The 18,119-nt window shown below is 40.9% G+C and overlaps 1 protein-coding gene across 2 annotated transcripts in view; it reads left to right on the top strand.

Annotated features, from left to right (window-relative positions):
- Window positions 1-1,143: 1,143 nt before the first annotated feature.
- Mdh1b (malate dehydrogenase 1B) overlaps window positions 1,144-18,119 on the top strand; it is a 35,662-nt gene continuing 18,686 nt past the window's right edge. For both annotated transcript variants that reach the window (XM_008846184.3, XM_017801374.2), the window contains exons 1-8: window positions 1,144-1,256; window positions 6,329-6,463; window positions 6,634-6,776; window positions 8,927-9,423; window positions 11,729-11,870; window positions 13,437-13,600; window positions 16,740-16,879; window positions 17,169-17,220. In XM_008846184.3, coding sequence (XP_008844406.2) covers window positions 6,658-6,776; window positions 8,927-9,423; window positions 11,729-11,870; window positions 13,437-13,600; window positions 16,740-16,879; window positions 17,169-17,220 — 1,114 coding nt within the window. In that variant the 5' untranslated portion in view covers window positions 1,144-1,256; window positions 6,329-6,463; window positions 6,634-6,657. The remainder of the gene's footprint in view (window positions 1,257-6,328; window positions 6,464-6,633; window positions 6,777-8,926; window positions 9,424-11,728; window positions 11,871-13,436; window positions 13,601-16,739; window positions 16,880-17,168; window positions 17,221-18,119) is intronic.

Below are 18,119 nucleotides of genomic sequence, written 5' to 3'. Positions count from 1 at the left end.
GATCTCAATCATTTCCAGTCTCTTCTCTCTTGGTCCACTCACATCTCAATTGTAGATCACAGACCCATAAAAGCCAGCTGCTCACCTGCTTTCACTGTACAGCAAAATATAGGAAGAGATGGTGTCCCCAGTAGAGCCACAAACTGTCTCTTTTATAGATAAGAAACCTGAGGTTTAGACCAGGTGCTTAAATCGGTAAAGTCTTTCCAAGACGTTCCAGCGCTGCAACTGGGCTTTTGAGGTTCTCTGGAAACCTGAGGCACTTCTGACTTTTGAGTTTTGTTTTGTGTATATGTGGCTGCAAGATGGTTTACAAACTTGGCCCCACTTGATGTGGTGAAGGTGACAGTTCAGACTGGAAGGCACCATGGATCCTTCAAAACATGATGACATGGTCTGTCCCAGAGCCTTCTGATATCAGGAACACGTGAACTGGCCATGTAACTAAAACCTAAAGAGAGACTGCGATAGAGTTGGAGATGAGGAGAGAGAAAAAGAGGGAGAGAGAGGGAGGGAGGGAGAGAGACAGGGAGAAAGAGGGAAAAAGGGAGGGAGCGAGGGAGGGAGAGAGAGAGAGAGAGAGAGAGAGAGAAAGAGAGAGAGAGAGAGAGAGAGAGAGAGAGAGAGAGAGAGAGAAATGCTCAAGCATGTATACCATGGTGTGAAGGTCAGAGGATAATTTGCAGGAGTCGTTTCTCTTTCCATCATGCAGGGCCTGGGGATCAAACTCAGTCCTCAAGGCTTTGTAACAATTGCTTTTACCTGCTGAGTCATCTCACTGTGTTCTTGAGTGGCTTATAATGAGAAGTTCACTCTTGGTACATCTCACTTAATTTGTATTTTACAGCCTCTTACAGAAAGTATGGTGTAGTGCACTACAGTACTGGAAGAGAGGAAGTATTCAAAACGTTTTCCTTTCCACAGAACTTTATTACATCAGATTCTGATCTTGGATGAAATGTATCTTATATTTATTAATATAACAAAAACCATATGTTTCTGTCATGGAAGCTTATACCATAATTTTATGTTATAAAATTATTTGTAACCATGACTTATTCCCTAAGTATATGACAGATACTTGTAACTGCATGGTAATTTATGTGTGCTGAAAGAAAGCACGTCTAATTTGCACTTTTCTAGGTAGAGCAGACTGTCCATATTATGCTAAGGCAGAACTTCTGGCAGACTACTTGCAAAAGAATCTTCCTGATTTTCAGATTTTTAAAATTACACAACATCCTGATGTTTGGGAGGTAAGATGTCTTTACAATTTTTTAAAATTCACCTATTCAGGAAAATGTTCTTCTTTGATAAAATATTAGATGATGTATCATGTTGGCTTCCAGTAATGAATGTTCATGTGTTAATGACATTTAAATACTAGTAAAAATGAGCTTCTACTTATCTAGTCTCAGAACATTTTTGCTAATACTTTATAGAACCAATGAGACACTAACCAATGACTGGAATAAATTTGGAGATACCACCCCTAACCCTACCAACATTCCCAGTAGCTTGCCCTGCACTAGTTAACTTTACTTTCTCTTCATATGAATTCCTAATGATATAAGAACTTATTAATTTTAAATATCCCTATTTGTGATTGTGTTGCTTCCTAACAAGATGGAGATTTTTAGAGAAGAGGTTTTACTGGAAAGTGCTCTTGGAATGACATTCAGAGAAGGAATGAGGCAACAGCACTAGGCAAAGGGGGCAGCTGAACTAAAGTACAGCTAGAACAAAGGAGTAAGACGATCTTACAGAGAACTCGTGTGGGCTAGCCTTTCAGAGTGTACTGGATAGCTTCAGTTGTCAACTTGACACATCCGGGCAGAGGGAACCTCAGTTAAGGAATTTTCTCCATTGGATTGGCCTGTGGCCATGTCTGTGGGACATTTTCTTGATCGATGAGTGATATGGAAGGGTCCAATCCATTGTTGGTGATGCCACCCCTGGGCAGTCGGTCCTGTGTTGTATAAAAAAGCAGACTGAGCATGAACCAGGGGAGAGTAAGCCAGTAAGGAGCATTCCTATATGGTCTGTGCTTCAGCTCCTGTCCCTAGGTTCCAACCCTGAGTTCCTACCCTGACATCCCTCAGTGATGAACTGTGACCTGTGAGATATGAGATAAAATAAATCCTTCCTCCCAAGTTTGTTTTGGTCAGTGTTTTTATTACAGCAACAGAAAGAAACTGGAACACAGATAGATATATTTGAATGAGGAACATCCCTCATGGGATCCAAGTATTTGACCACTTGGGTCCACTTGGTGGCGCTTTTGCCGAGATTTAGGAGGAAGAACACTGGAGGCAGGCCTAGCGATTTCATAGCCTGGTCCCACTTGGAGTTTCTTTCTCTGCTTCCTGTGCATGCTTGGGAATGTAAGTTCTCAACTTTCTGTTCTGGCGGCCTCCTGCCATGCCTCCTCTGCGGTGATAGACTCTTACCCTCTGGAACTGTAAATCAAATAAACTCTTCCTTCTGTTAGTTGCCTTGGTCATGGTGTTTTACCACAGCAACAGGACTAATAGACTCATATTTGGGCAAGGTAGCTGAGCTTTTGTACTGTCACACCAATCAATCACTTGATGTGGACTGTTCCTGGGAAGGGAACTCAATCTTTCATAAAGGGATTTCTCTTTGACTGAGTCTCCTAGAGAGAGACTCAGCAAAAGGTCAGCCTGCGATATTCCTGGTGGAAGGGCGATCCTGCACTGTAGATGATAGCATCTGCTACAGTCCACCCACTGTGCTTTTGGATCCATGTGCTCCATTAAGTAAACTCATACCGTCTGGTAACAGCTCTTTTGAGAGTCAAGTCACAATCTTTCCCTGGGAAAACTTTATTAGAGGAAGGTTCATTAATGAACTGTGTTTCCCACTGCACACAGTTTCAGAGTCAAACAGACACTCATCATCTCTGCACTAGGTTCCCTTCACCTTCTTCTACCCCAGGCTATTTGTTAATTGTGGTGACCTAGGTCTGTGTACTTAAGGGGTGTGAGCCCCAGTCCCTTTTCAAAACGTAACTGTTACACTTTCCCATTTGCTATCAAAATTGAGCAAAGCATCATCAAAGATGTCCCAAATGATAACTTTGGTGCCAAATATTTTTCACACTTAGTAATACTATTGTACATTCTCTTGATCAGCAGAGTTATTACTTCCAGAGTAATAACTCCTATCTTCGTGTGCTGGTCCCTCAGCTCCCGGTGACTACTGGCAGCCATAGCTTAATCTTAGTGAAACTCTTCTTGTGTCCCCTGGTAGAAATAATCCCCTTTGGGAATTTAGAACCTTCTGACCCACATAGGTTAAAGTAGAGTTTTTGAAGCATAAATTTCCCCAAAAGACTCCCTTAGAAGTATATTGAACAAGGTCCTCTTAATACTGCTCCTTGGTTCCTAGATCCCAGGTAGTCTGCTATTAGAAGAAAAGACACTGATTTATGTTTTACAACCTGAAAGAGATGCCCCATCCTTGCAAGATGTCAGTCTTCTAGCTATTGTCTGCATCTTTGTTAGCTTACCCTGATACTCTATCAAGCTTGCTGATGTGGTATATGTTAGGGATAGTGTATCCCCTAGTTACGTGCTCAGCACAGCACCTCTTTTGCTATAAAGTAAGCTCCTTGGCTTAAAGCTGTGTACAAGATCTATACCAGTAAGTTAAACATTTTGTGAATGCTTATCCAGGGTTCTGGTTCAAAACACTACAAGCAGGAAAAGCAGTTCCAGAACATATATTGATTCAAATCTAGATAAATCAATGAACTTTATATGGTAAAAGGAGTCCAGTGGAATCAATTCACCACAAAAAGATTGGTTGATATCCTCAAAGGACAGTGCCGTTATCAGGATCCAGCAATGGTCTTTGTTGCTGGTATATTGACCATTCAGCAGCAGTGATAACTTTTAGGAGTGGAAGCCCATTTTCTTGAACTGTCACCTAACTTCTGTGGAGCCATTTGTCTGTAACTGTCGAAGTTGTCACAAACGGGGCTGGTTAGTATTCTTTGCACAATAGCTGCTCCCTGGTGGGCATTTTCTCTAGCTTCTGTACTTACATATTTCATCATCCCAGTTGCCAGTGAACAGAGTTCTGTAACAGCTCCTCTACAGCCCTGACCTGGAATGAGCAGCCATGTGTGGCTTCTCTCTCTTCAGTGCATTCCTTGCCACTCTGATGAATGGAGTAATGTCCAGGCCCCTTCAGAAAATGTGGTTGACTAGTAGTTTATGCAGCTCCCCACAGTAAAATGTCCACTAGCCTTTTTAAAAGCATTTTACTACAGTTATTTATTATGGGGGGCGGAACATGTGCCAAGGCACATGTGTGAAAGTCAAAGGACGACTTTCAGGAGTTGGTTCTCTCTTTCCACTGTATGGACTCCTGTGCTGGACAACTTTAGTGTCAACTTGACACACCTGGGTTAAGGGAGCCTCAATTGGGGAATTTCCTTCATTGGACTGGCCTGTGGCCATGTTCATGGGGCATCTTCTTGATTGTTGAGTGATATGGGAGGGCCCAGCCCACTGTGGGTGGTGGCAGGTGGGCCTGTGTTGCATAAGAAAGCAAGCTGAACAGGGGCCAGGGGAGCAAGCCAGTAAGCAGTGATCCTCCATGGCCTGTGCTCTAGCTCCTGCCTCGAGGTTCTTGTTCTGAGTTCCTACCTTGGGCTCCCTGGTGAACTGTGACCTGGGACATGTAAGACAAATAAAGCCTTTCCTCCCCAAGTTGGTAGTGGTCAGAGTATTTTGTCACAGCAATGAAGAGACAAACTAGGACAACCCCAGTGATCAAACTCAGGTTGTCAGGCTTGGAGGCGAGCATTTTAACCCACTGAGTCATTTCACCAGCCTCTCACTAGCCTTTTGATCCCTTCTTCCACTGTCTTCCTTGTCATGGTGGTCATTTTTGTGTTATTTGAATCATCACTTTCTCCTGACTTCTGAGGACCAGTCTAGCAGCATGTTGCATTGTCACTGTACTCTGAGGTCCTCACTAGGGTTTTGTACTCCTGAACTACAGAAGAATAATTCACACTGACAAACTCTCCCTGTCTCTTTATGCTCCACTCCTGATTCAGCACTCTGAGGGTCCAGTCCTATATATATTCTCTTAGCTGTCAAGGAACATCAACTTATTCTGCTTGGTGCTGAAGGTCCTTTGGGACAGAGCCACCATCTTCCTCCAGCACAATGTATCTGTCACAATCAGGCTATGCGGTGATTTTAGGGGACATGTTGGAAACTTCAATCTACTGGATTTTGGATAGAAAGAACAGGGACCTCTTCAACACCAGCAAGCAAAAGTAGTTCCCAAGAGTTTACTTGTAAGGTAGCCTCATTTTACATGCCTTCAATGGTATAGCTTTAAGATGCTGTACTTTAAGATATTGTACTTTACTGATAAGAAGTATGCTCCTTGCCTCTTCTCAGAGCTTATCATTGGAAAGCCTGGTCTACCCAAACAAGATGATAACTTCAACTTTTTCTGATAAATAATATCAGAAGTCCCCCCCAGATAAATTTCAACTAATTAATTCAGCCTGAGTCATATAAACCATGTTCATAGATTTGAAAAGAAGTAGGAAAATTTATGTCGCCATAAAACTGGAAATATCACCTATGTAAATTAATGTTCTTAAAAATCAAATTAGAATACCTGGCCTTTCTTTAAGTTAAACAGTTGCACCTCAGGTCTCCTCCACAAAAGGAGCAAACTTTCATACTTTAGTCATTAAATTTGGAAAATATTCTTTCTTATTAATTTGTTATTTATCATTATTTACTTTTAAAATTTGTTTTTATTGACTTTTTGTGTATTTCATACAGAATATTTCAAACAATCTTAATCATCCTTATACCCCCTGTCCCCACCGGCACCCTCCAATAGCCAACCCCCACTGGAACCCATATACTCTTGTCACCCATTTTAAGGCCCAATGTGTCAAGTCAGTGTCCCCAGATGTTCCCCAGTGAAAGTCCATCCACTGAGGTCTAGTCATTATTTACTTTTTCAAAATTGAGAGGTCTCCCTGTAGCCCTAACTGGCCTGGAATTTGCCATGTAGACCAGGATAGCCTCAAACTCATAGAGATCCAGCCTCCCTCTGCCTTCTGAGTGCTGGGATTAAAGGTGGTTGCTACAACACCTGGCTCATCACTATTTTCTCTGTTTATATTTTACTGTTTGAAGCTGTGTAAATTATCTATATGTAATCATTAAAAACAAGCTGGTGTTTGTTGTTTAGATTCTACAATATTGAACTGAATTCTCAGGCAGATTTAATATGTGACTTTTATTGGAGTATTATTCCACAGGAGTGGCTGGAAGATGTGTGTGAAAAGAATAAGTGGGATCACAAAAACTCCCCCATCATCTGGAGAGAGCTGCTGGACCGTGGAGGAAAGGGCTTGCTTCTGGGAGGGTATAATGACTTCTTGGAGCATGCCCAGGTACTGGAACTGCACTGCTTTATCTTCAACAATATTATTCTCTTATTTTATATCTCAAATATCTTGCTTCCTAAGCCATTCTCTTCTCTCTCAAAGCCTCTTTTCCATTCTAACCATTGTAAAGTAATGATCTGTCCTCTGAGGCTAATTTTTTCTTTCCCAATATTTAGCTTTACTATGGCGTCACTTCCAGCATGACAACAGAGCTGATGATGGTCATTGCTAAAGAGAACCTGCAGACACATATAGAAAAAGAGCTGGAGAAAGATACCCTGAAAGATCTCATTAACCCCTTGCGGGTCTGGATTGCCAAGTGAGTCCATCAAGCCCTAGGACTGCTAAGACTGGCTTTTGATTTTTTAGAAAAGGCAGTGAGATGGGATTAATTCCATGATGGGGTTTGAGATGTGTGTGTGTGTGTGTGTGTGTGTGTGTGTGTGCATGTGTATATGTGTGTATGTGTATATCTTCCAGCATCCATCCCCATATGTGTTTTTGATTTTACATGCACACGTATTTACATACAATCGAAAAGCAGCTTTTCTGATTCGCACCATCTGATCACTGCAAGTCTCTCTTCCTATTTGCTGGTTTTGCTTGACTCACGCTCCCATACTCACCCACTGTCTGCAGCCCTGCTCCCTTCGCTCCTTTTTCTCCTTCTTGTTGCCCCTTTGTCAAGCTCCCTCTTTCCATCTCTGTACTCGCTTTGTTCTTGCTCTCTCTCCTTCCGTCTCCTCAGTCTGCCTCACACTGTCCTCACTGCAAGTGTGTCCTAATATATACTTGTTTTAAGAAAATATGTATTATGAAATACAGAAGAGTCAAAATTATGTAGTAAAGATCCATGACCCTGTCCCACAGACGTACTACATACAACACCTTGAAAGGATAAAATGAAATGACCATTTGCACCCCTCCCCAAACCCACCAAGAGTAGTAGAAATTCTCAGATGCATTCTCCAATTTCCCCACACTGATTATCACCAAAATAGAAGACCCAGATACGTGTGGTTTCAGCTACATTGCACAGCACAGCCTGTGTTTGTCCTAGACAGCTCTATAAAGGCTTTCCTTTGTGAGACTGTGGAAAGATAATCCATTCTTTTTAGAAAAGGCATTCCTTTGTAGATAAAGATATAAGTAAGTTATGGCTAACTGGAACATATATCTTATTCTTTTCAAGAAGAAATATCAATAGGTAAGTAAAATAATGTGATTCAGAGCTTTTAAATTTTTCTTTTTCCGCATGTAGAGAGCTCTTTTCTTTGAAAACCCAAACACACCCGTGAATTTCTTATTTTGAGGTTGTCTTCAGATTCTCAGAGAGAGGAGATGGTATGAGACTTGTTTAGTTCTGCTCATGCCTCACATTTAAAGTATCTAGGTAACTAGATTTTTTTAACTTTTAAAATAACTTTATTGAGAATTTCATACATGCATATAAGGTGTTTTGATCAAATCCATGCCCAATCCTTCCCCTTCAACACCTCCCATATCTCCCCATCACGTTTTTGTGACAACTTCCTGCCCCGGCCCACGGAGCTTCAATGTTGGGGGGTCGGGAGAATAACCTGAAGGAATGCAAGGAAATGGAGGCAGACAAGGATCTGATCAAGCCTCAAAATTTTATTTGAAAGCAGCAGACATATATACTGGTAGTTGGGAGGGGGAAGGTGAGGAGAAGGAAAGTGCTGGGCAGACGCTAATTGGTGTTGTTGGATGCTATAGCTAGGGAGGGTTATTCAAGGGGCATTTCTTATCCTAAAGGAACATCTGCTAACTGTTATGGTGAGCATAAAACATTTCACTCTAACTTCCTAGGCAATTCCTACCTCCTATTCTTATCACACCATCCTCTGAAAAGGTTACCCAAATTGCCAATAGGGAATCGGGACCACTCTGGCTTCTTCCATGCTGAACAGAGATGCAGGGTGAGGCAATTGAGGTACCCCTTCAGTGGGTCTATCTAAAAGATTCCCAAATTGAATAACTCTTATCTCTGGGGAGAAAAGAAAGTCCTTGACTGGTGAATAGGGGATGTGAAGGAGAAGTAAAGGCAAGAGTAATTAGCGTTACAAGTTCTAGACAGGGAACCAGAAAAAAGTCAGAACAGGGCAAATTTCAATTGTTCATATCAGAGTCCACTGGGATTTCTTGACAAGAGCGTCCAAAAGCATCCATCTATTGGCACACGCCTTTAATCCCAGCACTTGGGAGGCAGAGACAGGTGGGTCTCTGTGAGTTTGAGGCCAGTCTGGTCTACATAGTGAGTTCCAGGCCAGCTGGGGCTACAGGAGGACCCTGTATCAGAAAGACCCCCCCAAAAAAACTGTGTGGATTTTTATTTAAAATTTTAAGTCATCCTATTAGTGCACATGCAGAAATACCTGCTAAGAATTAAATGCTCAACAGAATCAATGGTATCTAACCATTTACCATCCAACTTTTGCATATTAATAGTGGAAATGCCTCTGTGTGCTACAATCTGATCCCCCTCTTACTAAGCGGTGATGTGTTTGGGATGGACACAAAGATAAGCCTGACCCTGTTTGGCAAGGAGCAGATGGAAAACCGTCTCAGAAGCATGGTGATGGAAACTGAGGACCTGGCATCGCCGGTCCTCCATAGCGTCTCCTTCTGTACCAAGGTGGAGGAGGCCTTCCACCAGGCCCAAGTCATCATCATCCTAGACGACAGCACCGAGGAGGAGGTGTACACCCTGGAGGGCTGCCTGCGAAGCAGGGTGCCACTATGTCGCCTCTATGGGTACCTGATGGAGAAGAACGCTCACGAGTCTGTCAAGGTCATCGTGGGAGGGAAAACCTTTGTGAATCTTAAAACGGTTTTACTCATGCAGTATGCCCCCAACCTGGCACACAACATCATCGCAGTGGCGCTGGGGGTGGAAGGCCAAGCAAAAGCCGTAGTGGCCAGAAAGATGAAAACAACAGCCTCCTGTGAGTGAACTCCTGCTGCTATCTTGTCTGCATTTTGAAATAAGGGCTCAAAGAGAAAGCAGATACAAAGAGTGTCTCATGACTATTTGACTTAATTTCAGTATAGTCCTCCCTCAGAGAATGTTGAAAACCACTGAGTACCCCATTCTCCCTGCCCAGCTTTTTTCTGTATATACATTCTGTGATCAAGTTTAATTTATTAATTCAAAGCAATTAGAGATTAGCAATAATAAATGATAATAATCTTAATAAAACAGTCACAGCAATGTACTATAATTAAAGTTATCTGAAACTTATCATTGCTTATTTCTGGAATTTTCCATGTAATATTTTAGAGTGCAGGGTTGGGATTGTAGCTCAGTGGTAGAAATCCTGCCTAGCATGTATGAGCACTGAGGCTCAGTTTCTCATTCCTGCTCCACCTTCCCTAAAAAGAGAGTGTAGTTAACTGAGCTTAACCATGGAACGTAGAACTGTGGATAAGGGAGAACTAGTGTGCAAACTTGTTTTGATCTACTTCTATGACTTTGTCCATCATTATAAAATTAGTAAATATTTGATGCAACAAGACCCATATTAGTCAAATAATTATTTCAAACCTAAAATTCCATTTTCTGGAATCTGTGTTGTTTAAAGCTCATTAGTGCTATATCACAATGACTGCCCATTTTCCACCCATGTGACCCTGAGCAGCCAAACTTATTTGTCTCAATTTTCACATCTGTAAAACAAACAAGAATGTTAACTGAACCTCCTTCATAGAGTTATTGTGAGGATCCAATGAGACAGTATTTCTAATGTGCCTAGAAGAAATGCCTGGCACATGGTTACACTTATAAGGAGGTTAAACTTCCTCATAGATTTATGGTAGGTGGTCAGTTTCTGTTACTGATCTTTCAACTGGTAGATATCAGAAATATCTCATGTGAAAATGAGACTGGATCAGAAAATAGATCACATTTAACATATTTCAGCTCGTTGTGTCATTAGAGCAGCTGCAAGAGTGTCCATTGAGAAAGAAGGAAGCACAAGGCATCCTCTCAAGGAGAGTTGGGAACACAGTGTGTGTGAGCCAACTGTCTAACTCAGCGGCGAAGGATGTCAGTGAAGACCTAACACAGCCAGTGTTGGTATACATTTCCTTACCCCCTCCCTCCAAAAGCTCAATGAAGCCTAACTTCTATATTCTTGGATACATCTTTAGTGTCACCCCAAAGGTTAGTATAACAATCTTACTTCTTACAAGAGAACACAAAATAATTTAATCACCAGAATATATATTTTAATAGGTAGGTTCATAAGTAAATAAAATCATTTACTTTTATATTGTAGCAAACAGTCCTAAAAATTGCACAACTGAAGATTCATCTTAATTGGCATTCTTTATTTTTATGTCGTCTTTTTTTTTCCTTGGATAAACACTGACCCTATGATTGGGTGGTGCTTGTTTCTTCATTCATTCCCTCTCCACGTGATATGGTGTAGAACTAGTTTGTTTTCTTCAAAGGCTTGTTCCTAGAAGTACCTCCCGCAAAAATATAATCACCATAATTTTACGAGATGAAACCTACCCAAAGAATTAAGATACTTGAACAAATTTCTATTTCTGCTTAGAATCAAAAGTGCCTTGTAAAAATCTAAACAGATTAAAAAGTTTCTCTCAGGGCTGAGGAGACATCTCAGTTGTAAAATTGCCTGCCACACAAATAAGGGGACCTGAGTTCAGATCCCCAGCATCCACATAAAAACCAGGCATGGTATCAGGCAACAGTAATCCTAGCACAGTAGGGGCAGACACACAGATCCCCAGAACTCACTGGCCAGCAAGTCCAGTCAATCGGTGAGCCCTTCAATCAACGAGAGACCCTTTCTCAAAAATAAGGTGGGGAGCAATCCAAGAAGACATCTGATGTTGTCTTCTGACCTACACATGCACACTCACCTGCACATACACATGCATCTCTCTCTCTCTCTCTCTCTCTCTCTCTCTCTCTCTCTCTTTCTCTGTCAGTAAAGAATATCCCAAGTGATATGATTTTCATTTGCAATTTCCTTCAGGGAGCATTTCAATATTCCTTGAATTTAACCATATATCCATACCATTCACAGGGTATTACTAGAAACTGATAAACCCTGATTAGAGAGGTGAACCCGTCTTTCGTACGGTTTAGCAGACAGAAACTTCATTGGACCAATGGACTACTGGACCAGTCCTAAAACAAATATACAGACAAAACATTGTATTCAAGAAATTTTTATATTAATGTACTTCATTATGATAATTTCTGATTTCTGTTCTGCATAGGCATCAAAGATGTGATAATTTGGGGTAATATCAGTGGAAATAACTACGTTGATCTGAGGAAAGCAAAAGTTTACAAATATGAGAGTGCCGTTAGGGGACCTCCTAAATATTCTCACTCTGTGTTAAGCTTGATTTTTGACAGGTACAGTATATTTAAGTGATGTATACTAACAACATTAACTAAATGAAATAGATGTGAAACAGTTGTAATTACCTATAAAACATTTTATAAATTTTTGTTCAAAAATAACGTGCATCATTTACAAATGTTTGTCTGTGCTTTCTACTAAAGGAACAGAAAATTCCACAGAATAGTAACTAGCCATCCCCATTTGTCTTATTTTAAAATTATGAATTTTCTTATTTCAGGTTATCTTGAAAATAGCCCATATGTTCTGTTAAATTTATCTTTAAAGCAAGTATACACAAAGGGAATCTTAATGTAAAGACAGGTGTATATCCAAGTTGAAAGTAGTTGAAACAGTTAGAAGAAGGGAAATCAGGATGATGCTCAGACAAAGTCAAATTGACTGTTGAGTCCTAAGAGAGGCAGAGCTGAAATGTGGTGATCCCCAGAAGCAAGAAGCCTGCTATGTTGGAATTTTCACATCATCACTTACTAGCTGTGTAGTGTTAGAGACAGTGCATCAGATTTGTGCCTCGGTTTACCCACTGATAAAATGCAAATGGTAGCATGGTGTGTTCTGTAGAGAATGGATGGGAAGATGGAATGGATTTATCCAGGAAGACACTAACATTACAATGAGGCAGAAGAGAAGAGGCAGACAGGAGCCCGTTTGAAGCACCTTTCTGAACTCTGCAACAGCTCCCTGTCTTAGTGTTGCCTTTCCATTGCCCCTTATTTCCTTCCCCTCCGCAGACCAGAGGAATGTCTTCCATGCCTAGGAATGGCGTGTGCTGAGCTAGCCCTCCCAGAACAAATGCCCTTACATGCACTGCTTGCACAAAGTCAGAGTTAGAGTTGCAGGGAGCTATGGCCCTGGCTAGCCCACTAGCAGTGCTAACCTCACTGTCATCCAGCGGGTCTCTTTCCTAAATTTAGACTTCAGACCATAAAACCACATTGCCCCAGTCTTTATGTGAATAATTCACTGTCTATGGGAATCATTTGATTTATTATAAAAAATATTTATTTTTATGTGTATGAGTGTATTACCTGCATGTGTATAAATGCACCCGTGTTGTGCAGTGCCCACGGAGATCAAAAAAGGTTGTCAAATCCCCTAGAACTGAGGTTAAGAGTGGTTGCTAGTCACCATGTGGATGCTGGGAACCAAACCCAGATCCTCTGCAAGAGCAGCCAGTGCTCCCAACTGCTAAACCGTCTCTTCAGCCCCTAAATCATTTGATTTTAAATGAAGGTTATAAGTGATGCCAAAAAAGCATCTACATAGGGTATATTATTTGTAATGAAAGAAATTGTTCCTAGAGTCTTTGGCTTCTTTTCTGTGTTCCATATTTATATTATTGCTATATTTTAGTTTGAAATTTGGTGGTTACTTTCTGCCAGATTGTATTATTTTTCTGTCCTGTGTTCATGGGGTTTGAGGACACCCAAAGAAAGGCCATGTGCATCGTATTTCTGTCTAGATTATGGATATGGTTCCTTATACTGAGTTCCATAGGTCCAGGAAACATCCTTCCTATACCTCTTTCTGGTGTGAAATTGTTTTTTCTCTCCTTGCAGCGAGTGGGTACAAAAAGAATTTGTGACGACTCTTCAAAACTTGTCCAACACTGGAAAACACTTTGGAGGTATCTTGGCTGCACACAGCATAGCTACCACACTGAAGTACTGGTACCACGGCTCGCCACCTGGGGAGATCGTTTCCTCAGGAGTACTGAGTGAAGGTAATCCAGGTTTTTTCTACCTTGTAATACTCAGTTTAGCTCTTAACATGGTCTTTAAGTTGTGTGGACCTTCATAGTACCATCATTCATTCATTCATTCATTCATTCCTACATTCATTTATTAATTCATTCATTAAACTATTCATTCAAATGTTCAACAGTGTTTTATGTGAATGTAATAAACATACAGGAAACTGGACCTAACCTCTGCCTTCAAGAAACCTGTAGTAGAATTGAGGAGAGCCAGATCCCTAAGCAGAGCAGTCTTATGAAGTTTTTCTCCTTGTATCCAGCTGAGAGAGAAAACAAAATGTAGACTAGGCAGGGAACCGGAAGAATAAAGTCAGGCTTCATAAAGAGAAGACATCACAAGAAGCCTTAAAGTTTTGTGATGCTGACATGAAAGGTAGGTGTGAGGAGAGCACTGAACTCTAAGAGCAAAGACAGAGACAGCATAAAAAGGCACAAAGGGACCCAGCCTGCCTAGGATACACTGGCAAGACGGAAAGGTTGCTGCCCATCAACAAACACTACTGACAAATTTTTACAACTTTAATGTTGCAATCTTAAAGATTACTCCGAACTTTTCTACCATTCTTACAAACCAGAAAAGACAACAGCTCATGTCATGTCCTCTGTAGGTTCAATCTGAAGCATTTCTTCCCTTTGTGCCTTTGTCAAGCTCGTTCACCCCCCTGAACTTCAGGCATGGGCCCCTCTGCACAGTTCTAGCCTGAGAAACATGGCCGCCCTGATGCCATGCTGTCATTCAACCCAACATACTGCAAACTGAACTTACTGGCTTTCTTCTCAATCAGATCCACCTCTTGCATCCCTTATGTTATCAGCAGTACCATCATCTTCCCCTTTGTTCCAGTGACTTCAGTGCAGCTCAGAGAGACCTTCCCCCAGTGTCAGAACTCATCTGTCTCTCCTTGGTGCTCACACAGCATTTTATCCCTATCTCAGGCAGAATATTATAATCTGCCTTTTTTAGATACGTATGTCTTTTTCATTAGAGTGTCTGCACCAAGGGCAGGGCTTCCTCTGTGCCACTTTTTTTGGTCTTTTTGAGACAGGGTCTCCCTATAGTCCCAGCTATCCTGGAGCTCACTATGTAGACCAGTCTGGCCTTGAACTCAGAGATCTGCCTCTGCCTCCCAAGTGCTATGTCACTTTTTACACCTTCATAGGAGAAGTATTTATATGACAGTGAATCTTGTACAATTGAGGTTATGCTTGAATGTTACCATACTGGGGGTTCAAATGGGTATGTTACATTATCTTTCTGAGAAACAGACTTTTAAAACCCTATCTTAACACATGGAGATGCCTCAATAAGTAAAGGTGCTTGCCTCACCTGAATTCATCTCAAATCCCAAGACTCAGTGGAAGGAAAGAAGAGAACCTCTGAACAGGCACCATGTGCATGCACACAAACACACACAATGAAAAATAAGGTGTAATAACACCCATCTTTGTAAGTTTGATTGAATTAGTTAGTCTCTAGGAATTCCACTCAAAACTGAAAATGTGACACTGAGGAGATGGAGACAAATCATTTTTCTGTCTCACTGAAAACCATACCATTAGGTAAAGTCTCAGACATTCTCACCCTGTAAGCAAGTTCTCTCCACTGATAAGATACAGACAGCACAAACAGAGATCTGGGAAGCCCTCTAATGAAAACTGTTCCAGAGTGTTTTCTTGAGTGTCCTCAAGTTTTGCTGTCCATGAGGTAAGCTAGATAGACATAGGGCAAAAGGAATAAAACTTCACAGTGGTTAAGGAGTACCATTATGGAGCTGTGATGGCAAGGTCACCCAGACTGCCGAGATCAACATGACCAACCCAGCGGACAACTGACTTTCCTTTCTTTCCTTATAAAAGCAGTTCCCTATTATTTGCCTTGTAAAATTGCCTACCCCCACCATGATCTGACACTGTGACATACTTGGAAAATTCCATATAAAGACAGAAAAGGAAAGTAAACCTTATTCTAAGAAAATTCTGACCTATTCCTAAAGTTTTCACCTTTTGCCTCAACTTAACTCATGAATAATACTCTCATCCCTCAGAGTGTCCCATATAAAAGTGATACAAGACACCAGCAGTGTGAGTCTCTTGAGAAACCTGCACCCACACTTAGTAGGTATATACTAAAGTTTTCCCTTAATAAACTCCATCTTATCTTTAGAAACCCCAGCTTTGCTTCATACCAGTTCATCCTGAAATTCTTTTCTATGAAGTAAGTCAGTATCCTGGATTTACCTGAGTATAATCTCTGAAAAGAACTCAGGCTGAGTAGCTTCCAGTGCTGAGCTGTGTCTCCCACTGCTGCTGACAGCAATGTTTCTGGTGTGTGGAACAGCAAGAACAGTTTTCTTATTTTATTGACATACCAATTTTATCTGAATGGTTCTCAGTAATAAATAGGATCTGTTGTTGTTGTTTTGTTGTTGTCGTTGTTTAGACCTCTTCTAAATGGAACAGTGGAAGCAACAAGGAAATACCCACTTTCCTGCCCAGTCCCACATACCTTGTAAATATGACTGCCATAGTCATAGCCAGGACAAATGGCCCAGATGCATGCATTATGCTACATCTAGCATCCAGTAAATGGACAGACTACGAGAAACAGACACAAGGATTATAGAGAAGGCTCGGGAAGACTGCATTAACCCCTGGGTCTGAGAGAAGTGGAGAAGGGAGACACCAGAACAGGATAGGCATGCAACCAGTACTAAATGAATGCTCCAGTCCTTCCTAGACAGGAATTCAGAAACATAGTTTCTTCGTTGCCATTAAAAATCAGATACTGAGGCTGAAGAGATGGCTCAGTGGTTAAGAACACTGACTACTGTTACAGAGGACCTGGGTTTGGTTTCCAGCATCAACTTGACAGCTAACAACCATCCTTAACTCCAGTTCTAGGGATCTGATGCCTTCATCTGGCCCCTACAGGCATTTCATGACATGGGTGCACTTACATACATGCAATCAAAATACTCATACACATAAAAATAAAAATAATTAAATAATAAACATTTTTTAAAAAATCACATACTATGTGTGCCGTTTTTATTTTTCTGAGTTCATTTTTATTGATTTATGCTTTGTCCTGTGTTTGCTCACTCAGGCCAGTTTGGTATTCCTGAAGGGATCGTCTTTTCTATGCCTGTGAAATTTGAGAATGGAACTTGGGTGGTTCTTACAGATCTCAAAGATATTGCAATAAGTAAACAGATAATTAACAGGATTGCAAGTGATCTAACTCAGGTAATGGCAGAGTACTTGCAAGGGCACTGGCTTGATCATGATCCTAAACTGATTCTACCAGGCTAAGGCATGCATTGTTTTCTGAGTTCAATTTGCATCATATTCATGAAAATCAGAAGGCAGTAAGTCTGGACAAATCAACAGACGTATGTTACTAATCTGGTTATAATTTTACTATGTTAAAAGTATTTGTTGTTTATTTGAAATCAAGAATCAAAGAATTTTTCTACTAAAGAATAATTTAGTATTTGCTGTCATTTAATTCTTTGATTATAAAATTTTTCAACAGGAGAAACTTATTGCACTTGGAGACTTACTAACTTTTCAGCCATATGGACCAGGTAAATCTTATGAATGTGATGACTCATTGGGCTGATAATAAAAAAGGTGGCTGGAGAAGTAACTCTGTGGGTAAGGACACTTGCTGTACAAACATGAAGACCTGAGTTCAAATCCCCAGCACACAGGCTAAAGGAGGGTGTGGCTGCCCACATGCCCATAACCCCAGTGCTTTAAGGGGGAGAGACAGGAAGATCTCTGAGGCTTGCTGGCTGCCAGTTCAGCTCCAGTTCAGTGAGAGACTCTGTCTTAAGACAACAAGATGGAGAATGATAGAGAAGGAGATCTGACTTCCTCTGGCTTCTGCATACACACACATACACACACACACACACACGGCCACTAAATATCTGTTATAATTGAATCACAATTAATATAGGCAATTAAAAGCCATATCTTATTTTTGAATTAAATTATTAACAAAATAAATTGCCAAGTTTAGTATGTCTTTTGAAGTAAAACATAAGAATGCTAAAGAATCACATTTTTAAAACACTAACCTTAAAATTGTATGCATGCCATATTTACTAGTTTTCTAGAACAGGTGGCTTAACATTAAGGTGTTAGGGTGGTATTCTGAGAGCTCTGGAGAAGTCCCCTTCCTTGTCTCACCTAGCTTCTGGTAGAAATGCTTTGCATTGATGGCTTATGGCCACATTAGTCCAGTCTCTGTCATCCTGAACATGCTTGTCTGTCCTTTGAATGTTTATTCCAAATTTCTCTCTACTTATAAGAACAGGGGTCATTGCATTTAGGACCTGCCCTAAGTCAATATGATCCCATTTTAAATTTATTATGTTGCTAAGGCTCTGCTTTCAGATAAGGTTACATACAGCCCAGGTACCACAGGTTAGAGCTGCAATATATCTTTTGGTTTAACAATTCAATCCATAATACCTTA

Source organism: Nannospalax galili, unplaced genomic scaffold, assembly GCF_000622305.1.
Source record: "Nannospalax galili isolate Female #2095 unplaced genomic scaffold, S.galili_v1.0 scaffold281, whole genome shotgun sequence".
NCBI lineage: Eukaryota > Metazoa > Chordata > Mammalia > Rodentia > Spalacidae > Nannospalax > Nannospalax galili.
Note: the sequence above shows the minus strand (reverse complement) of the source record. Positions and strands in the feature narration are given on the sequence as shown.